The sequence below is a fragment of the Penicillium crustosum genome (assembly GCF_028827405.1).
Source record: "Penicillium crustosum strain IBT 35664 chromosome Unknown utg000003l_segment0_segment0, whole genome shotgun sequence".
NCBI lineage: Eukaryota > Fungi > Ascomycota > Eurotiomycetes > Eurotiales > Aspergillaceae > Penicillium > Penicillium crustosum.
The window spans coordinates 4,951,050-4,967,283 of record NW_026623124.1 but is presented as its reverse complement, the minus strand read 5'-3'; the positions used below and the strand labels follow the sequence as shown (position 1 = coordinate 4,967,283).

At 46.8% G+C, this 16,234-nt stretch overlaps 5 protein-coding genes across 5 annotated transcripts; 3 read left to right on the top strand and 2 right to left on the bottom strand.

Moving 5' to 3' along the window:
• Positions 1–2,240: 2,240 nt before the first annotated feature.
• N7487_008980 (Aminoglycoside phosphotransferase) lies at positions 2,241–3,166 on the top strand (the record flags this gene model as incomplete). The annotated part of the gene is made up of 3 exons (XM_056876710.1): positions 2,241–2,270; positions 2,327–2,598; positions 2,692–3,166. 3 exons carry the CDS (start codon positions 2,241–2,243, stop codon positions 3,164–3,166), a joined length of 777 nt encoding a protein of 258 aa, XP_056728898.1.
• Positions 3,167–5,231: 2,065 nt separating this feature from the next.
• skpA (SCF ubiquitin ligase subunit skpA) lies at positions 5,232–5,935 on the bottom strand (the record flags this gene model as incomplete). The annotated part of the gene is made up of 5 exons (XM_056876709.1): positions 5,232–5,238; positions 5,295–5,464; positions 5,517–5,684; positions 5,746–5,831; positions 5,887–5,935. The coding sequence occupies 5 exons, from the start codon at positions 5,933–5,935 to the stop codon at positions 5,232–5,234; spliced, it is 480 nt and encodes a 159-aa protein (XP_056728897.1).
• Positions 5,936–6,964: 1,029 nt separating this feature from the next.
• Positions 6,965–8,834, top strand: smp3 (glycosylphosphatidylinositol-alpha 1,2 mannosyltransferase smp3; the record flags this gene model as incomplete). The annotated part of the gene is made up of 4 exons (XM_056876708.1): positions 6,965–7,073; positions 7,254–7,636; positions 7,689–7,816; positions 7,889–8,834. 4 exons carry the CDS (start codon positions 6,965–6,967, stop codon positions 8,832–8,834), a joined length of 1,566 nt encoding a protein of 521 aa, XP_056728896.1.
• A 1,090-nt stretch (positions 8,835–9,924) lies between these two features.
• N7487_008977 (putative UV excision repair protein (RadW)) lies at positions 9,925–11,456 on the bottom strand (the record flags this gene model as incomplete). Its single annotated transcript, XM_056876707.1, has 7 exons — positions 9,925–10,041; positions 10,103–10,576; positions 10,630–10,959; positions 11,026–11,105; positions 11,184–11,259; positions 11,324–11,371; positions 11,439–11,456. The coding sequence occupies 7 exons, from the start codon at positions 11,454–11,456 to the stop codon at positions 9,925–9,927; spliced, it is 1,143 nt and encodes a 380-aa protein (XP_056728895.1).
• A 1,754-nt stretch (positions 11,457–13,210) lies between these two features.
• On the top strand, positions 13,211–14,364 carry N7487_008976 (uncharacterized protein; the record flags this gene model as incomplete). The annotated part of the gene is made up of 2 exons (XM_056876706.1): positions 13,211–13,680; positions 13,749–14,364. 2 exons carry the CDS (start codon positions 13,211–13,213, stop codon positions 14,362–14,364), a joined length of 1,086 nt encoding a protein of 361 aa, XP_056728894.1.
• Positions 14,365–16,234: the final 1,870 nt, after the last annotated feature.

The window sequence follows — 16,234 nt, the reverse complement described above, 5'->3', positions numbered from 1 at the left end:
ATGGATATATTAAGAGAGGAATTAGATTAAGAGTAAATGATTAACGACAGGGGGCAAACGAAGGGATGAGAGATCTAAATGTCCTTTTTTATTTTACCAGGTTACCAGGTGTTCTTGTTTTAGATCATCCTCCAGAGGGGGGGTCCTCGTTTATTTTTTTTTCTCCGGTCGGGTAGTCCGAACTCCGACTTGCCTTTATGCAGTTGACAATTAATGGAGCTGCCTATTTGAGTATACAGATTGTACAGAGTAATCTCACTCTTATCTCTATAATGTATACTTCTATAAAGTACTCCATACAATATATGCTAATATGTGTTCAATGTTGCTATCCAGGTGAAATGCACATTCCTATTACAACATACATTCCTCAAGGGCATCCCTCGAACACGCCCCCTTTCTGGGGAACCCGACTTGGCAGCCACGAGCTGTTTGCTTCTAATGCTTGATGCAGGGTCCCATGATTGGCGCATGTCCCACGGGTGGTACTTGCATACAGAGTACATAATCAATATCTACCACATCATCATGACACAGAACCCGAAAACGAATACGACTGACTCATACTCGCATTATACCTAGGTATCCACGGGTACTCCGTAGGTAGTACGTATGTATGGAGTACGGGGGGTATATATTATTTCGACCGAAATTTGATCCGCTAATAGATGCGATCCACCTCAATCTGGACCCCTGGTGCGGATTCTTAGTGCGGATTACATCTCCCACTATAATTTTTTTTTTTATACATGTCGGCTCGTTTCATATCCGATGTCCGACGCTTTGACTACAACCAAAATATGTCCTTTTGCCTATTCCGTACAAGGGCATTTAATAGTTTAATGTTGCATCCATCCATGGATGTCTCCTGGATGTCTGACTGAGATAACCAAAAACACGGGCGCTACCTAGGTAGGCAGATCTATTTGTCCTGGTCATGTCGAACCTTCACCTTCGTTTGATGCAAACCGTCAAGCCTTTTATCGCAGTGCATAGCGACGCCCAGGATGTCTCGAATTGGTGCTCTTGATGTGTTACGTCCTCTATTTTTGGGTACAAACAGGATAACTATATAGTATCGTTGGTTACAGTATTAGATGCCTACCAGTGAACTTCTCCATAGCACGATCGTGTACTGAAATGTTGAAGTGGGATGAGATGAATCGAAGAGAAAGGAACTGTATAACTTGATGGAGCTAATTAGATATAAACATGTATTTTGACTATGTAATGAGGAAGACATACCTAGGTACCTATCTCGGTATGTCTATCTCCAGATTAACCAGAGGCAGCAAAATCCTCAACATCTTTCCAAGGTTCCGCCAAATACTATCATCTACTCCGTACTCGATTCACTATCTCGGAAAAACAGAAGGGTTTCTTTGAGATCTAAAAACGTGGGTAAAACCCAGTGGACTCCTAGCCAATGATCATCGATAGCTTTTGATTGGAAACAAGTACGTTTCCTGGCTCCTGGCCCTAAATCAGGGTTATAGAGATAGAACTATCCGGGTTCGGATGAAGATCTTCCCGAAAGAAATCTCTTGCTCTTATGACACACTTAACGGCTCTAATAAATCCCGTTCCAAGTGAGCAAGGCAAGGCTCTCAATACAAGGCCCGGATACATACACATTGTGGTGTCGCTCCAAAGCAATAAACGCGAGTATATCGGACAATCCCCCAAGCATCTCTCAGCGTTATACCTGGGACTCTTTTCAACGCTAAAAATGATCGATTTCCATCCACCCAGGAATAGATTACTTCAGGTACAGGTACTTGAGGTGCCTTTGCTTCAACGAATTTAATGGTTTCGCTCTCTGAAGTGGTATTGGGGCTCTACGGATGGGCTTTGCAGATATCATTGTTTCCAATAGCTCATACTGCCAACAAGGTGCCTCCTTCATAAATCAAACGAACCCCGTGCAGTGGAAGCACTTTACGTTGGGATTTAATAGGCATTTGGGAAGTTGAAACGTGAAACGTGCCTGGCAGTTTGATCGCAGTGATTCTCAAGGGATGCGACAAGTTAGGCACCTACCCAGGATGATTTTCGCGTCAAGTGAGCTCAAGTTGATTGGCTCATCCGTGCCTGAGGCCTCATTCAAATGCTTATTCTTTCTCCATTTACCACAAGGCAGTGCTGCCTGATTCATGTCTAAAACAAGTTAGATCTCCCCACCACCTTGACAGGAATATTCAACAACCTTTCACGCTAAGCTACCCCCTCCATCTATGAAAATGGAGCCAATGATATCTCCAGTTTCCGATGTATGTTATGCTTCCTTACTTAAGTACTACGTATTCACTGCCAGTCTCATCTACAGCCCCACAGCCGTGATCTGGAGGGAGACTTCCCGCTAGACGGAAGGGACCTTGACTCCGTCACAGACGAGGCTCTGGCAGGCTTTCTTGAGTCTGCCCCTGTGCTACACAAACTTGGCGCCACAAAAGTTGTGCGGCTCTCACGGCATTTGGTGATGAAAGGCGGCGGCAGTGTCCTACCATGTGAAGCGGAGACCCTCAATTTCGTTGCATCCAAAACCGGCATCCGAGCTCCACGAGTTCATCGTGCATTTCAAGTCGAAGATGAGACGCAGTATTTTGGCACCAAGGGATACATTGTGATGGATTTTATCGCAGGCTAACCTCTCGATAAGTGCTGGACCAACCTACCCTACGACAACCAAAGGCAAATCGCTATGCAGATTGCAGACATGATCAAAGAGATGCAGGCTGTCGTAATCTCGCAGCCAGGTCCCCTCGGTGGTGGTCCATTTCGTGGTCGATTCTTCACCGACTATAGTGCAGGTCCGTTCAAGGACAGTGCTAAAGTTCAAAACTGGTTTAATCACAAGCTTGAGATCTGTAAGCAAGTAAACCAATGTCCCAAAGATATCTCACCGTTTCAATTCAGCACATTTGTCCTCACTCATCAGGACATAAGTCCTCGAAACCTGATTCTAGACCACAATGGAGAAGTGTGGTTGATTGACTGGGCGAATGCTGGTGCATATCCCCCTGCCATTGAAAGTGCTGCGTTGTTGGCCCAGCAGTTTTTTATTGGCTTCAATGAAGCGGTTTTGGCTGTGATTCCACGGTTCCCCGAGGAAGAGCGACAGCTCGATTCAATTACATATGGGTTAATTACTGCGGCATTGGCTTAATGAGATATTACATGAATCTGTTTTTGTGTTACGATTGTTATATTGTTCTAGTCCCGTAATTCTACTAATGATCAATGATGAAAATTCCTACAATAATTCTTAGTGCCTGACCAGCCTTTATCCACGGCTTACGAGGGTTCGAATCAAGACCTCTAGCCCTGGAGAGCTAGCTTGCTTATACCGTAGTATGTTATACCAGATAGGACATTGCAGGACGCAAGGTTGTATTGTACCTCGAGGACAGATATGATAATCCTAATAGCTACCTGAAATAAGCACTAATATTAACAAAGAATAAGGAGATATCGATGAATGTACATCGTATACCGGACTACGAAGATGTATCGTAGTACTTGCATAATGCCAGTGTGCGGCGCATACATAGTTCCAACCCGTGGACCCACTTTTGCGGTTCTTGTCTGAGATATAATTTATTTATGCCTTATCGCCTCAGGCACCAGTCCCACATCACCTGACCCAACCGAAGCGAAGCCAAGCCCTGCCGCACACAAACCATCCACACTCGAAGGTCGATAACTTCATCCGTCCATCCAACAAGCTCGCCGTCGCGATCAACCCTTCAAGATGCCGGTATGTTACCACCCTGCTCACGCCATTCTCGAAAAATACATTCGCCATCGTCGCCATCTCCCTTCCCAGTCAGACCTCTGAAAAATCAAGAAACCAAATTTTAACCCGTCATTTTCCACACAGAGCAACAAGACCTTCCGCACCAAGCAAAAGCTTGCCAAAGCTCAGCGTCAGAACCGCCCCATCCCCCAGTGGATCCGTCTGCGCACCGGCAACACCATCAGGTAAATCGCACCATCATTTCGAGATCCAAATATCCGTCCTTTTATACCCGACCGCCATTTGTGGGAAGAGTGATACGGGAAAGCGAGAGAGGAAAGGGGATATCCACATAACCATCCACCCGCCGACCGCACGAACCCAACAATGGAGGAAAGAAAAAAGAGACAGCTTAATACAAACCGAGTCGAAGCACATAGCTGATACATTGCTTTTTCAACAGATACAACGCCAAGCGCCGACACTGGCGTAAGTCGACCCTGAAGGTCTAAGCGGACCCTCAGTATTCGCACCCTCCGTCCGGCCATTCTCAAAAGCCCCAGTTCAGCTCGCGATGTCATATGGCAACCGAAGTGTGTCTGTGCGGGGTGGTTCAAGGGTTTTTGATGATTTCGAAACCCTCTTCATGATGTGACGCCCACAACCGAATTTCAAACAACATGCCTTCACCATGAACTTGAGAGCGCTAGTGGATTGTGGAACTACTCTTGAGTGCAATTGCAAACAAAAAATTCAATTATCAAATCTTGATCCGGGTCTTGTTTTGGGTCGTGTCTATCTTTTTTTTCTTAATCTTCCTATGGGTCGTCATTTTTTCCTCCACGGTTCCGAGTGGGGATATGATGGATTTCCAACACGCCTAATTTATCGAATATGGATGGCAGGCCCGGATTATGTTTGCAAAAGGTTCTGTTGCTGTTGGGGGCTGATCGTCTTCTTGCTGGGGGCGGGCTTGTAGGACTGGCGTGGCGGGGGATTTTCTTTTTTGATACAAAATCTGATTGAATCGAATTGAATGTCCTTTTGCCTACTTTTGGGGATGCTCTTGATGGCCGTAGATTTTGACTGGGACATTGCATCGGTAATGTTTCTATGCGGTCTGTTCCTGATGGTGTTAACTGTTCGTATCACGCTTTGTAGTACAGCCTTGGATCTGCGTTTTATATGCTACATTACTTTTACAACTTGGCGTTGTCGTCATAGTAAAAATATGAGTAAGAGTCGGTTTTATGACCCCGCTATCCAATGCTACTGGGCCCAAGAGGATTCTGTAACAGATGTCATTGCAAGGCTACCGATTCCTTTTTTTTTTAAAAAAAAAATCCAATCAAACCTTGTAAGAAAAATAGCAAAAGTAACGCCCCCAAAAAATCACCCTGCTAGACATCAAGGGTTATGCTGCACATTGTCGTAAGCAGCCGAGAGGATATCATTTTCTGTTTTTAGAAAAAAGCAACAGACGCAAAATCATCATTCAACGACTAAAGTAAAAATGTCAGCATAGATTCTATCGAGAGAACATGTTGTAGCAACTTACTCCTCAGCCCACTCGTTCTCACGGCGGATCTGGTCTTCCTCCTCAGGAGTGAAGTCATTCTGGATGTTGAAGGTCTTGCGGATCTCCTCTGGGGACTTGCCCTTGATCATGTTAGCGACGGTCTTGCAGCCGACGTCGAGGAGGGCCTTAATATCCAAGTAGTTGGCAGCCTAGGAAAAGTCAGTATGTGCGTCGAAGTGCAAGTCTGAAAGCGAATCGTACGAGGATGATCTCAAAGAGCATCTCCTGGTCCACCTGCATAAACTTCTGATCCCACTCATCAATGTCGGTAGTCTTGCGACGGTTGTCGTCGTCATCGCTGGCACTGGGGGGATCGTTCTTGTGGTGTTCGCACCACTCAATGACCTTCTTAAGAACGGCCTCGTTAACCTGGACAAAGAAGTGTAAGCGACTAGACTTAAATGCTGGGTATCTCGGGATAGACACTCACATTAGGGATGGGGATAGCTTCTCCGGAATCGCCCAGATCCTCGAGCATGTTCTTGATCAGAACGGAGCGCTCAGCAGTGGTGCGCTCTGTTAATAAGTCAGCGCCACTCGCGATAGCATCCTCCCTGGAGGTCATGCTTACCAACAGAAATGTCGACTCCATCGGAGCTGGTGAGGGTGATAGCACTCATGGTGATGGTGATGGTAGAATCTAATGTTCAAGTGAGGTAAGCTTTGCTGGTCGCTGTCGAATAGTGCGGGGCGGTTCAGTCGTGGGCGGTTCAGTGATGAGGGATATTACTGACGAGGTTGGAAAGATGTAGTAGATTTGTAATATCAAAATCTAGTCTTCAGAAGTAGTATGTCTGAAAAAAAGGTGTTGAACGTTGGAAATGATGAGGAAGTACCGAGTAGATGGCGGGTGATGAGGTTTATGAGATTCTGGATTACCAAAGGCGGTATCCATGGATAAGGCCAACAAGGCTCCCAAGCCAGCCCCCACGTCTTAGTTTCTTCCGTTGCCTAGAATATAACAAAGCAACCTTAGATTGACTCATTATTTTACTACAAAGAACACTTTGGAACAAGAAACTGACCAGAAACGTACTAGTGGCCTATTAGCTTGGGGACAAATAATCGGGGAACCTAGGATGCTGCCTGCAAGCAGCCCTGGCATTTTAGCCTCTTAGCTCTAGACTAAGCCAGAAGCAATGGCGGACATATCCATTGAGTTCCGGCGATGTCTATGTAGACAGAAGACTAAATCATTTTGGGAAATATGTGTTCTGTTGGAATTATCTCATTCTTTGTCAGATTGTCGATCTATCAACTCTGGTATCTTAAGGTATGGAGTAGTATACGAGATCTATACTCCGTACAACATACGACATCAACAGATCAATCATATTAACAAAGAGTTTGATGTATACATGTACAACCCTAGATATATGTACGTACAGAGTACTGAAAATAAGATTCGACTAAAATATGGTAAAATTTAGTAAAATATAGTAATATCTAGTATAGTGTGTGTATAGCATGTTTATAGTAATCGACTGATCTATTGCGCTCCGCTTAACGCGAAGGCCAGTGATATCATTGTCCAATACGCGTTTACTTTCCTTCTTAGCCCCCCTTCCACTCCTTTCTTTCATTTCATTCCTTACCTTTTTTTTTCATTCTTTAATTATTTCTAATAATGTTCCCGGGTTTCTCTAACCATGTGGCGTCGAACATATTTATTGTTACTGTTGATTCGCGTCTACTTCGCACTATCGCCAAGCTATTTACATCCCGATGAGAATTTCCAAGGCCCAGAGCTTTTTGCAGGTGTGTTCAACTGTCCAATGATCGCTTGACAAATCGCAATCATACGGCGACTGCGCAAACGCGTGGAAATCTTTGTTGCGATTTTCCCCAAAGCAAAAAAAAAAAGCGCGATCCGGCAATCCCGCGACTCCCCTATACGAAGAGGAAAAATAATATTGACCAAAACTCGCCTACATGCAGGTCGCATATTCTCATTTCCTTCAAAGCTACCATGGGAGTTCACTGTTGAACACCCCATCCGCAGCATATTCCCACTATGGGCAACCTACGAGCTTCCAATGAGCCTTTTGAAATGGTTCTATACTGAGATCGGGTCCGGCAGTCCCCCACCCCACTTGGTTTACTATGCGCTGCGCGGTGGGATGTTTCTATTAAGTTTTGTACTGGAGGACTGGGCGATCTATGAACTAGTGCCTTCCCCGCGTCATCGGCGCGCAACAGTGGTTCTGGTGGCCTCGTCGTATGTCACCTGGACATATCAGACGCACACATTCTCCAACAGCCTCGAGACCCTGTTGGTTGCCTGGGGGTTGGTTCTGATTCGGCGCATTGTCGAGAATAAGGTGCGAGGGATAAAGCTTCAAAGCACACAATTCGCGCTAACTTCAGTCGCAGCGACACTCGTCCTTCTTCTCCCACGCTGTTCTCGCCTTCATCGCCGTGGTGGGCGTCTTCAACCGCATCACCTTCCCGGCTTTCCTTCTATTCCCGGGCCTACAATTGCTGCCGCAGTTCAAGCGCAAGTGCGTCAATCTGCATACACTTCACCTCCAGCTCTAACCTATACACATGTGCTAACCCCGCATTCGCACCAGACCACTCTCACTCGCAGCATTCCTCCTCTTCGGCCTCTTCTTTTCCTTTATCGCAGTCTACACAGACACGAGCTTCTACCGGCCGACATCGTCCCTCCTCAGCACCATTCGCGACCCCATAATAACTCCCCTCAACAACCTCCTCTACAACAGCGACACTTCCAACCTAGCCCAGCACGGCCTCCACCCCCACCACCAACACTTCACCGCAAACCTCCTCCAACTCCTCGGCCCGGCCTACATAGCCATGCTAGTCTCCCTCTTCAGCTGGCCACTGGTGCCATATTGGATGCGCAATGTGCGCGCGCTCTCCGCGCTCTCTGCGACTATGCTCCTCTCTCTCTTCCCCCACCAAGAACCACGCTTCCTCCTCCCAGCCGTACCGCTCCTCCTCAGTTGTGTCCCTATGCGCCGCTCCCGCCTTCTCCTCGTCGTGTGGGTCATCTTCAATGCGGCCATGGGCTTCCTCATGGGCGTGTACCACCAAGGCGGCGTCGTCCCGACGCAGCTAGCGATGCGCGACATCATCTCATCTAGCACAACAAACCAGATACCTTCCGCGACGGTCTTCTGGTGGAAGACATATTCACCGCCGCTGTGGCTTCTTGGTGGTGACAACCAGACCACAGAGATCCAGACGCAGGATCTCATGGGGATATCTGGTGTGGAGATGATGCTGCAGCTGGAGCAGGTTGTACCCAGCTGCTCGGATCCATCATCTGTGTTCCTGGTCGCGCCTACATCGGCTGCGTTCCTTGATGACTATGCCGTATCCGCACGTCAGAGCCGGGACCAGAACCTGCAACTTCATCCACTTTGGTCGTATCGCAAACACCTTAACCTGGATGACATGGACTTCGGCGACGATGGGATCCTGCCGACTCTGAAACGGGTCGTTGGGCGCCGTGGACTGGGTGTTTGGTCTGTGAGGAGATCTTGCAAATAAGTCTTACTTCTGTTTCTACTTCTTCTTGTTCATGAATTGTACTATATACTATATTCATGGATGGGTCGTTGTATTATGTTCATCTTCTGTATTTGGGACCTACACCCTCATTTGGATTTGAACTACAATCTCTCTCTTGTTTTTTTTTTTTTTTTTTTCTCTGAATATTTTCGGTGCATGTTAGGGTTATGGGTCCGTAAGATACCTTTTGCATTGGGGATGGGCGTGAATTGAGTTGATATCTTTGGGTTCTGGTCTACTGTACTTAGTTAGTTACCTCTACCTACATGTAAGTAGTACTAGTTCAATTTTTTCATTGACTTTTTATTCCTAACTAGGCTGGTCAGCTGGGTATGGTCTGTGAATATCACTGGCCATGGCCAATTCGAATGTCGAATAGCTACGATATATATATAGATCTATCATGGGGCAAAAGGGCATAAAAAGGCAACCAAAGAGGCAAGCTTTGAAAAGGCCATATGATAAGGGACGATAAGGGCTATATACATCAACTCGAGGCCAGGCCACGACATATAATAAATGCTGTGTGGGGACCTCGGGATATATTACTCTGTTTTAGGCGGTCTTCGCGGTTCCAACTCCCAAGTGGAGGTGAGGATATAAACTTCTCCAATCATGCGGATACATTCCAACCATTCGCGGGTCATCTGCATATCTGTCTACCTGCATATAAAATACGCGTGACTACCAATGAAAATCACCCCATGACAGATGACCAGATCGAAGATCGCCACTTATCCCAGCTACAATCCTACACAACTACTCACATACTCTATGTGCAGCGAACAGGTCCCATTTTGCCCAGTAAGGTAGATACATAACAGGCGTATTAGGGAGAGGGAACAGCGGGATGCGAAGAAGCCCAGTTCACACTCAGCAAGTAGAAGCTCAGAGACGCCAAGCTGAGCACTGGGTCGTATTCGTGGGAAGAGGTCCGGGGTGAGGAGAGTTGGGAATCAATTCAAACAGCAGCATGCTTGGTATTCATCATAGAACATAACGTTAGAGGGGGGGAAGTAAGGGAGGAAGAAAAGAAGTCGAGAGAGAGAGAGAGAGAACATATAATTCTTTACTGCTCATCCTCGTCCGGCTGGTCGAAGAGGAAGTTGGCAGCGAGCTCCTCGTTCTTGTCGCAGGCGAAGTAGGCCTGGATGACGGAGTCGCGGGGGAAGCCGAGACGGCACAGCTGATTATGGGTTAGTTATAAAAGACAACTAGGATAGAGGGTAGGGTATTCAACAACATACACGCTCAATAGCATCGCGCTCTTCTTCCGTAACCGAAATGGCCTGCGCGCCGGGTGGCAGAGCACCCTCCTCGTCCTCAAGTTCCTCACCCAGAAGCTGCAGGAATTGATCGGAGTTCTGTCCGATGATTGAGGCAATCTGGGGATTCCCAGCGGCGACCTGTTGCAGGATGGGCTCGAGCATGTGAGGCTGCTGTTGAACAAGCTGACGAAGCTGTTGGAAATGGGGGTTGCTGCGGAGGAACTCCAGGCTGCCGAGAGCTTCACCACCAGCGGCGCCGGCACCGGCACCAGCAGCACCGCGAGATCGGCCACCACCTTCACCACCGGCCTGAGCGGCAGCTTCGAAGAGGTTGAGGTGCGGCTCGTCGCCACCGGAAGGAGCAGCGGGGGCAGCAGGAGCAGCGCCAGTAGGGGCTGGCTCTGAGGCTTGTCGCTGTTGTTGTTGCTGTTCCTGGATGTCATCGGGAATACCCTGTCGTGATCATTAGCAAAGATTCAAGGCGTAACATCTAACCAAAAGCTTACGGTCAGAAGGTATTCGATGGCACGGTCAGGGTTGTAGAATGCGGCGCGCATGGCACGGTCGATATCAGTGCGTGCGAAGCCCATTGCCTCCATCTGAACAACTGCTCCCTCAGCGGCAGAGCCCATGGTGAGAGCGGAAGGATCTCCGAAGGCGGGACCGCTCGATGGAGCAGGAGCTGCACCGGCCGGGGAGGGGGTCGCGGGGGCGACAGAAGGGGGAGGAGCGGCAGCAGCATGAGGAGCCGGGGGAGGAGCGGGCGTTGACACAGGAGCTCGGGCAGCTGGGGTCGAGGGAACTTGGGAGGCGGTAGAGGCGGCGGCCTTGGGTTGCTGAGGATCAATCCGTCAGTTTTGACTCGGTCATTACGGGAATCATAGTTGAGGTTTATCCCATACCTTTGAAGGCAAGCACACTAGGAAATCCTTCTCTTGGATGTTGTAAGATTCGACTGTCTTGTCATCCTGAAGGATCTTTCCTACAAAGAGAAAAAAAAGCGAGGGTTAGACATGGCACCGTGGATGAAGAATCTGTCTATCAAGGGGGAGATACGAACCAGAGTAGATGACCTTCATGCGCTCTGCATCATATTCGCCTTTCTCTTGGGCGATTTTAACCTTGACCTCGCGAACCTAAACAGATGAGCCCCGCACTCGATGACGCTGGCTAGTTGTAGCGAAGGGAGAACAAACATACAGTCTCAGAAGGTTCGACATCGATGACGAACTTCTCCTGCTTCAGGTCCTATGGGTCGATGATTGTCAGCAGTCTGTGGCTGTGAGGACCCCAAGGGCAAGTTTTCAAAACGTACCTTGAAAGTGAGCTTCATTTTGCCGCTTTGGAGTAAAACCAGGGAGAAAAGGGGTAGGGAGAGCAGATGACGAATTGAGATAGGAGAAAGGGAGAGTAGTTGATGCAAAGGATCCTCTCAGCGATAAAGTCGAAGAAAAGTCGAAGAGAGGGAAAAGAAGGTAGGAGGGGAGCATTCAGAGTGACGATGATCGATAGCAAACGAGTACCGTGACCGCCTTCGGATTTACTTCCACAAGAATAGTTTGCCTCTTATGTTGTATGCCTGGTGATGTTCTTCTTTTTAGATGTTCTTTTTAAAGATGTCTTTTGCAATATCTTTTGAGATATCCGTTTAAATGCGAAAACGATAAAAGGCATACTTCTGTGCAAAAGACTTTTTTATCTATAAGCAGGGACCAGGGACTACTCAACGATCAAGCCATGACAACTTCACGGCGCAGCTTGCCCGAAGGATCTCTTCATCTTAGGCTATTATTGTTATTATTGTGTACAACTCTCTCTCCATGTGCACATGTGCACATATAATAACTCAGGCCTACCCCATTTTATTCCAAGCTGGTTGCCTGTCGACCGCCACGATGACAACATCCCAGGCAGACGTCGAGAGTCCATAGGTTGGGGATGCAGATCTGTGTCCCAATTTGGTCCGAATGACATTGAAGGCTTTTCTAGAATGAATACTCAGGACTGTTGAACTCCTATATAATACAGTAAGTATTAAGCGCCACTATTGCCTCTCAAGTAAGTAGCACGGACGTCGTACATTGCACATATACCCACACAGAAAAAGATACATATGAAAAACCCACAAAACACACCAAATCTATTAATTAAATTTGACAAATACTATCAATATCAATTGCATGCGGCAGACTTCATCCGGAAAGACATTGACCGAATCACAGGTAGACTTCAGGACAATCCACCCCGTATATACTCCATTCATGCAGGACAGGTCATGATATCCCGTCTGTGACTATGGAATATGGATCTATAAAATGTAGAAAGTACCATTTTGAATTTGGCTAAACTCACACTATACTTAGCTCTGTCCGGTCTAACCGAGATCCAGGGGAGCGCGGAGATTTTCCTCTCGCAAGGGAGGGGGATACATCACATTCCGTCCGCGCTATTGAGATCGAGAGAGGATCCGCCACCTCGACTGGGCGGTGTTCATCCACAAGACTGATGGATCAGATTGAATAGTGCCATTGTTATAGTAAGATTAACCAAACTATCGGATTTCTACTCTGCAGGACAGGTCTGGGCAGGGGCCCTACCCCAGAATTAGGCGCCATGGCTTCGCCTCCTATGGCTAGAAATACGACAATTGCCAATATCCACACACAATTATGCATCTCCAACGGGATTTCTCTACCGCAACCAATCGACATAATCCTTGTCAAAGTCGATTCTTATCTACAAAGTTTAACCATCATGCTGGAATGATGGATCAGACCGATCTCTTTTGGGAAAGAGAAATTGACAGGTTGAGACTGCTTCCCCGATATACTTTGAGCCACGCTGAGATCCGCATCGCCCCGTCCCGTGTTGCGAACCCTCTTGTGCGTCTACGCATGCTCAACTCATAAATATCGACATCTTCCCTCTCATGAAATCTATAGATCCGTTACACTCATTGCCTGCATTGGTAAACGTCTGGGATTGGCAGTCTGCCAACATTTGACATCTCCACACTCTCTTATTCTCTTTTTGATATACTCCCAGGCCATTCTTTTTGCCCGAGTCTTTCTCTTCTTTTCCATTATCATGTCTTATCTATCTTACTCACTGGCGGCCGCCTCCCTGCTCGTAACATTCATTGTCACCATTCTTAATGGCATCTGCTACGCAATCTCGAAAGCCTCGCCCAATGTGGCCTCAACTATTCTAAGTGCAGTGAGCTGTGTGGCTTTGATTGCCCTCAGTCTGCTGCACCACCAAAACATTCAAGCCGGCCGCCAACAATGCATCTATTTCGCCGGCGGATATCTCCTCATTGCCGCTGCTGCATCTGCCGGGGCAATGGCAATGAGCCCTCAAGGCTCGGTCTTTGTGGTTCGCTCTGTGTTCTGGGCACTATCAGTCTTTGCACAAGGCTTGTACTGTGGATTCCTTGTGATGACACTAGTCCAGGAGAAATCCAATCCTGAATGGCCGCGGGCATACTCCGAAGAGCCCTACTCCCAGGAGCTCAAGAACATCCCACAAAGCCCTAATTTCCTTCCATCCCCCCTCGAGTATGCGACTTGTCCGAGCTATTCGAACCCAAAAGATCCTCACTCCGCAAATTCCCTCGGCGATCCAGCCGCTACTCAGACGCAACACTCTGTCCTTCAAGCACCAAGGAAGAAAAGCACGCTTCCATCGACACAAATTCCTCAACCCACACCTCACCAAGCCCATCCCCAACACGGGACAGAAAGCCAGACACCCTCCCAGACCGGGACACTCACCTCCTCCGAGGCCCCCACAGCATCCGTAGCATGCCCAGCCTACGCCGCAACCCACCAACCGCACTCTCCTTAGACAGTTTAGTACACCCATCAATGCCTTCACCAACCGCGTCCACAATCCGTGTCGACTCCCCCACACAGTCCACCTCCAACAACTCAACGTGGGAATACAACCCATTCGGCGAGGACAACATCCACCCTCTCTTCCGCTCAACGAGCCCCTGTCCATCCCCAACATTTGCACCGGGCACTATGGTCAAAGCCTCACCGAGCGCGGGACATACCATCACCCCAGGGACGATCACGCGCATGAGATCTGCCCGCTCCCTCCGCGACCAGGCGATGCGTACGCCCTCCCCGTTGCCCGGGTTGGAGTCGGACGAAACTCTCCGCACGAGACCGAATCCGACTCGAGTTGATTTTGCTAAGAAGAGATATGACTTGAACGAATCCCCTTATGAAAAGTGATTGATCTACCTCGGTACATCGTTATCCGCATGACTTGCAATGTTTTTTATTTTTGTTTATTTTTGCTTTTTTGCTCTGTTCCTTGGCTTTTGGCCTTCTGCTTAGTTTTGTATATGATGGATGGATCTTTGGATATATTTTTGTATATAGGGAATGGGTGGGTGGTATAATTGGATATTTTGAAATGAACTGCGATTGCATATATTGAACCAGTGAAAGTATATATATTGGAGTTGAGCAGTAAATGTGGCTTTAATTGCGATTTGTATTGTTTAATCACGCCTTTGTATTGGATGATACCTGGAAGGTTCCTTTCATTCTATAATGAGGTATGCTAATCATAGACAGCCTTGAAGAGTGGCGAAAAAAATGTAATATTATACGCTTCGTGCTAGTAGCTAGGGATGACGTGGACTACAGCACCTTGGAGGAACAGACACATTATTCTCTATTGAAAATACCAGTAGGTTTGTGGAAATGTTTATAATAATTATTAGAGCCAATAGCGTAGGAATTATACTCCGTATACTTTATAGAGTATGTTGTAGGTCATCCGCATGCGTTGCTGTCACCGACTCTTAGACCAAGTGGGTCCGTCTATTTTTTTTCTGTAGGGGGAAGGGATATAGAAGGTAGAATGGTATAGTATTAGATAGAAGATGAATATATACAAAGTAGATTCATGATCATCAAGTTGAAAAGATAGAGAATACAGACAAGATCAATCTAATTACTAGACACGTAAACTCTTTTATGTTCACGGGGCCAAATACTCCGGTAGGCGTGTGCCGGAAGTGGCTGGGGATCGGAGATACATGGAGTATGGAGTATCTTACATACGGAGTATATATGACTCTGTTGTTCTTAGGCAGAAGTAATAGAATGAATAGAATGAATGAACTGTATAGCCTATTCAAGGTTGAATGTTATAATGTATAATGTGTAATGTATAGGTGTTTGTATGCTCTTCCAATTCCCGAGCCTCCGCCGAGTCACGAAAAAGTTGCCGATGCTCAATAGAATAGACCAGAGAATAAGAATGGATTCTGTTCTAAATTGAATGCATTTGAATTGAGAATGTGAATAAGATTATTCTCGAGTGATTGTAATATTGTTTCTTATTGTTAATCTATGGGAGAAGAATCCAAGGTTCAGCTCTATTTCCCATAATCAACTTGTTTTGACCTTTTCCCTTTCTTCTTCTTCTACTCTCTCGACCTTTTTTCTCTCTTCTCATCTTCTCTCTTCTTTACTCGCCTTTTTCTACTTTTTCTATTTTCATCTTTCTTACTCATTCCTCATATTCCCCCGTGTTCTTGTTCTTATTACTTCCATTCCGTTTTCTTCTATTATCTCTATCTGTTCTCTGTCTCCCCCCCCGTTTTTTTTTTTACTTGGCCCCGTTTTCCCCATCCACCCGGTCAAATCCTGCAGTAGATCTCTGCTTTTTCTCTTTTTACTTCGCATCTTTTTTCCCAAATCCATCGCTTTGGTAAGTCATTGCTTGAATCTGGACTGCTGGTTACATCACTCTCCCTTCCAATTTCCCTTGTTTTCCCTTATCCTTGAACGCTTCAAAAACCCTGTCTCCTTGATCTTGGCCTGGACGTTCTTTGGTTCTTTGGACCTTTGAAACTTTGGGACCTTTGGGGATCTTGGGATCTTTTGATCTTCGGATCTTTCATCGCGCGTATCTCTACTTCGCGCTTTTCCTGCCAAGCCTTTTTTTCCACTCCAGGGCTGCTACCAACAGTGACGTTTCCTTTTTGCATTCTGCATTTGGCAACGCGACTTGTACTTTTTTTCTTTCCTTTTTTTCTACTATTTCCCCCTTTGAAGCCACTATACTGTTTTTTAAAATCCTATGATG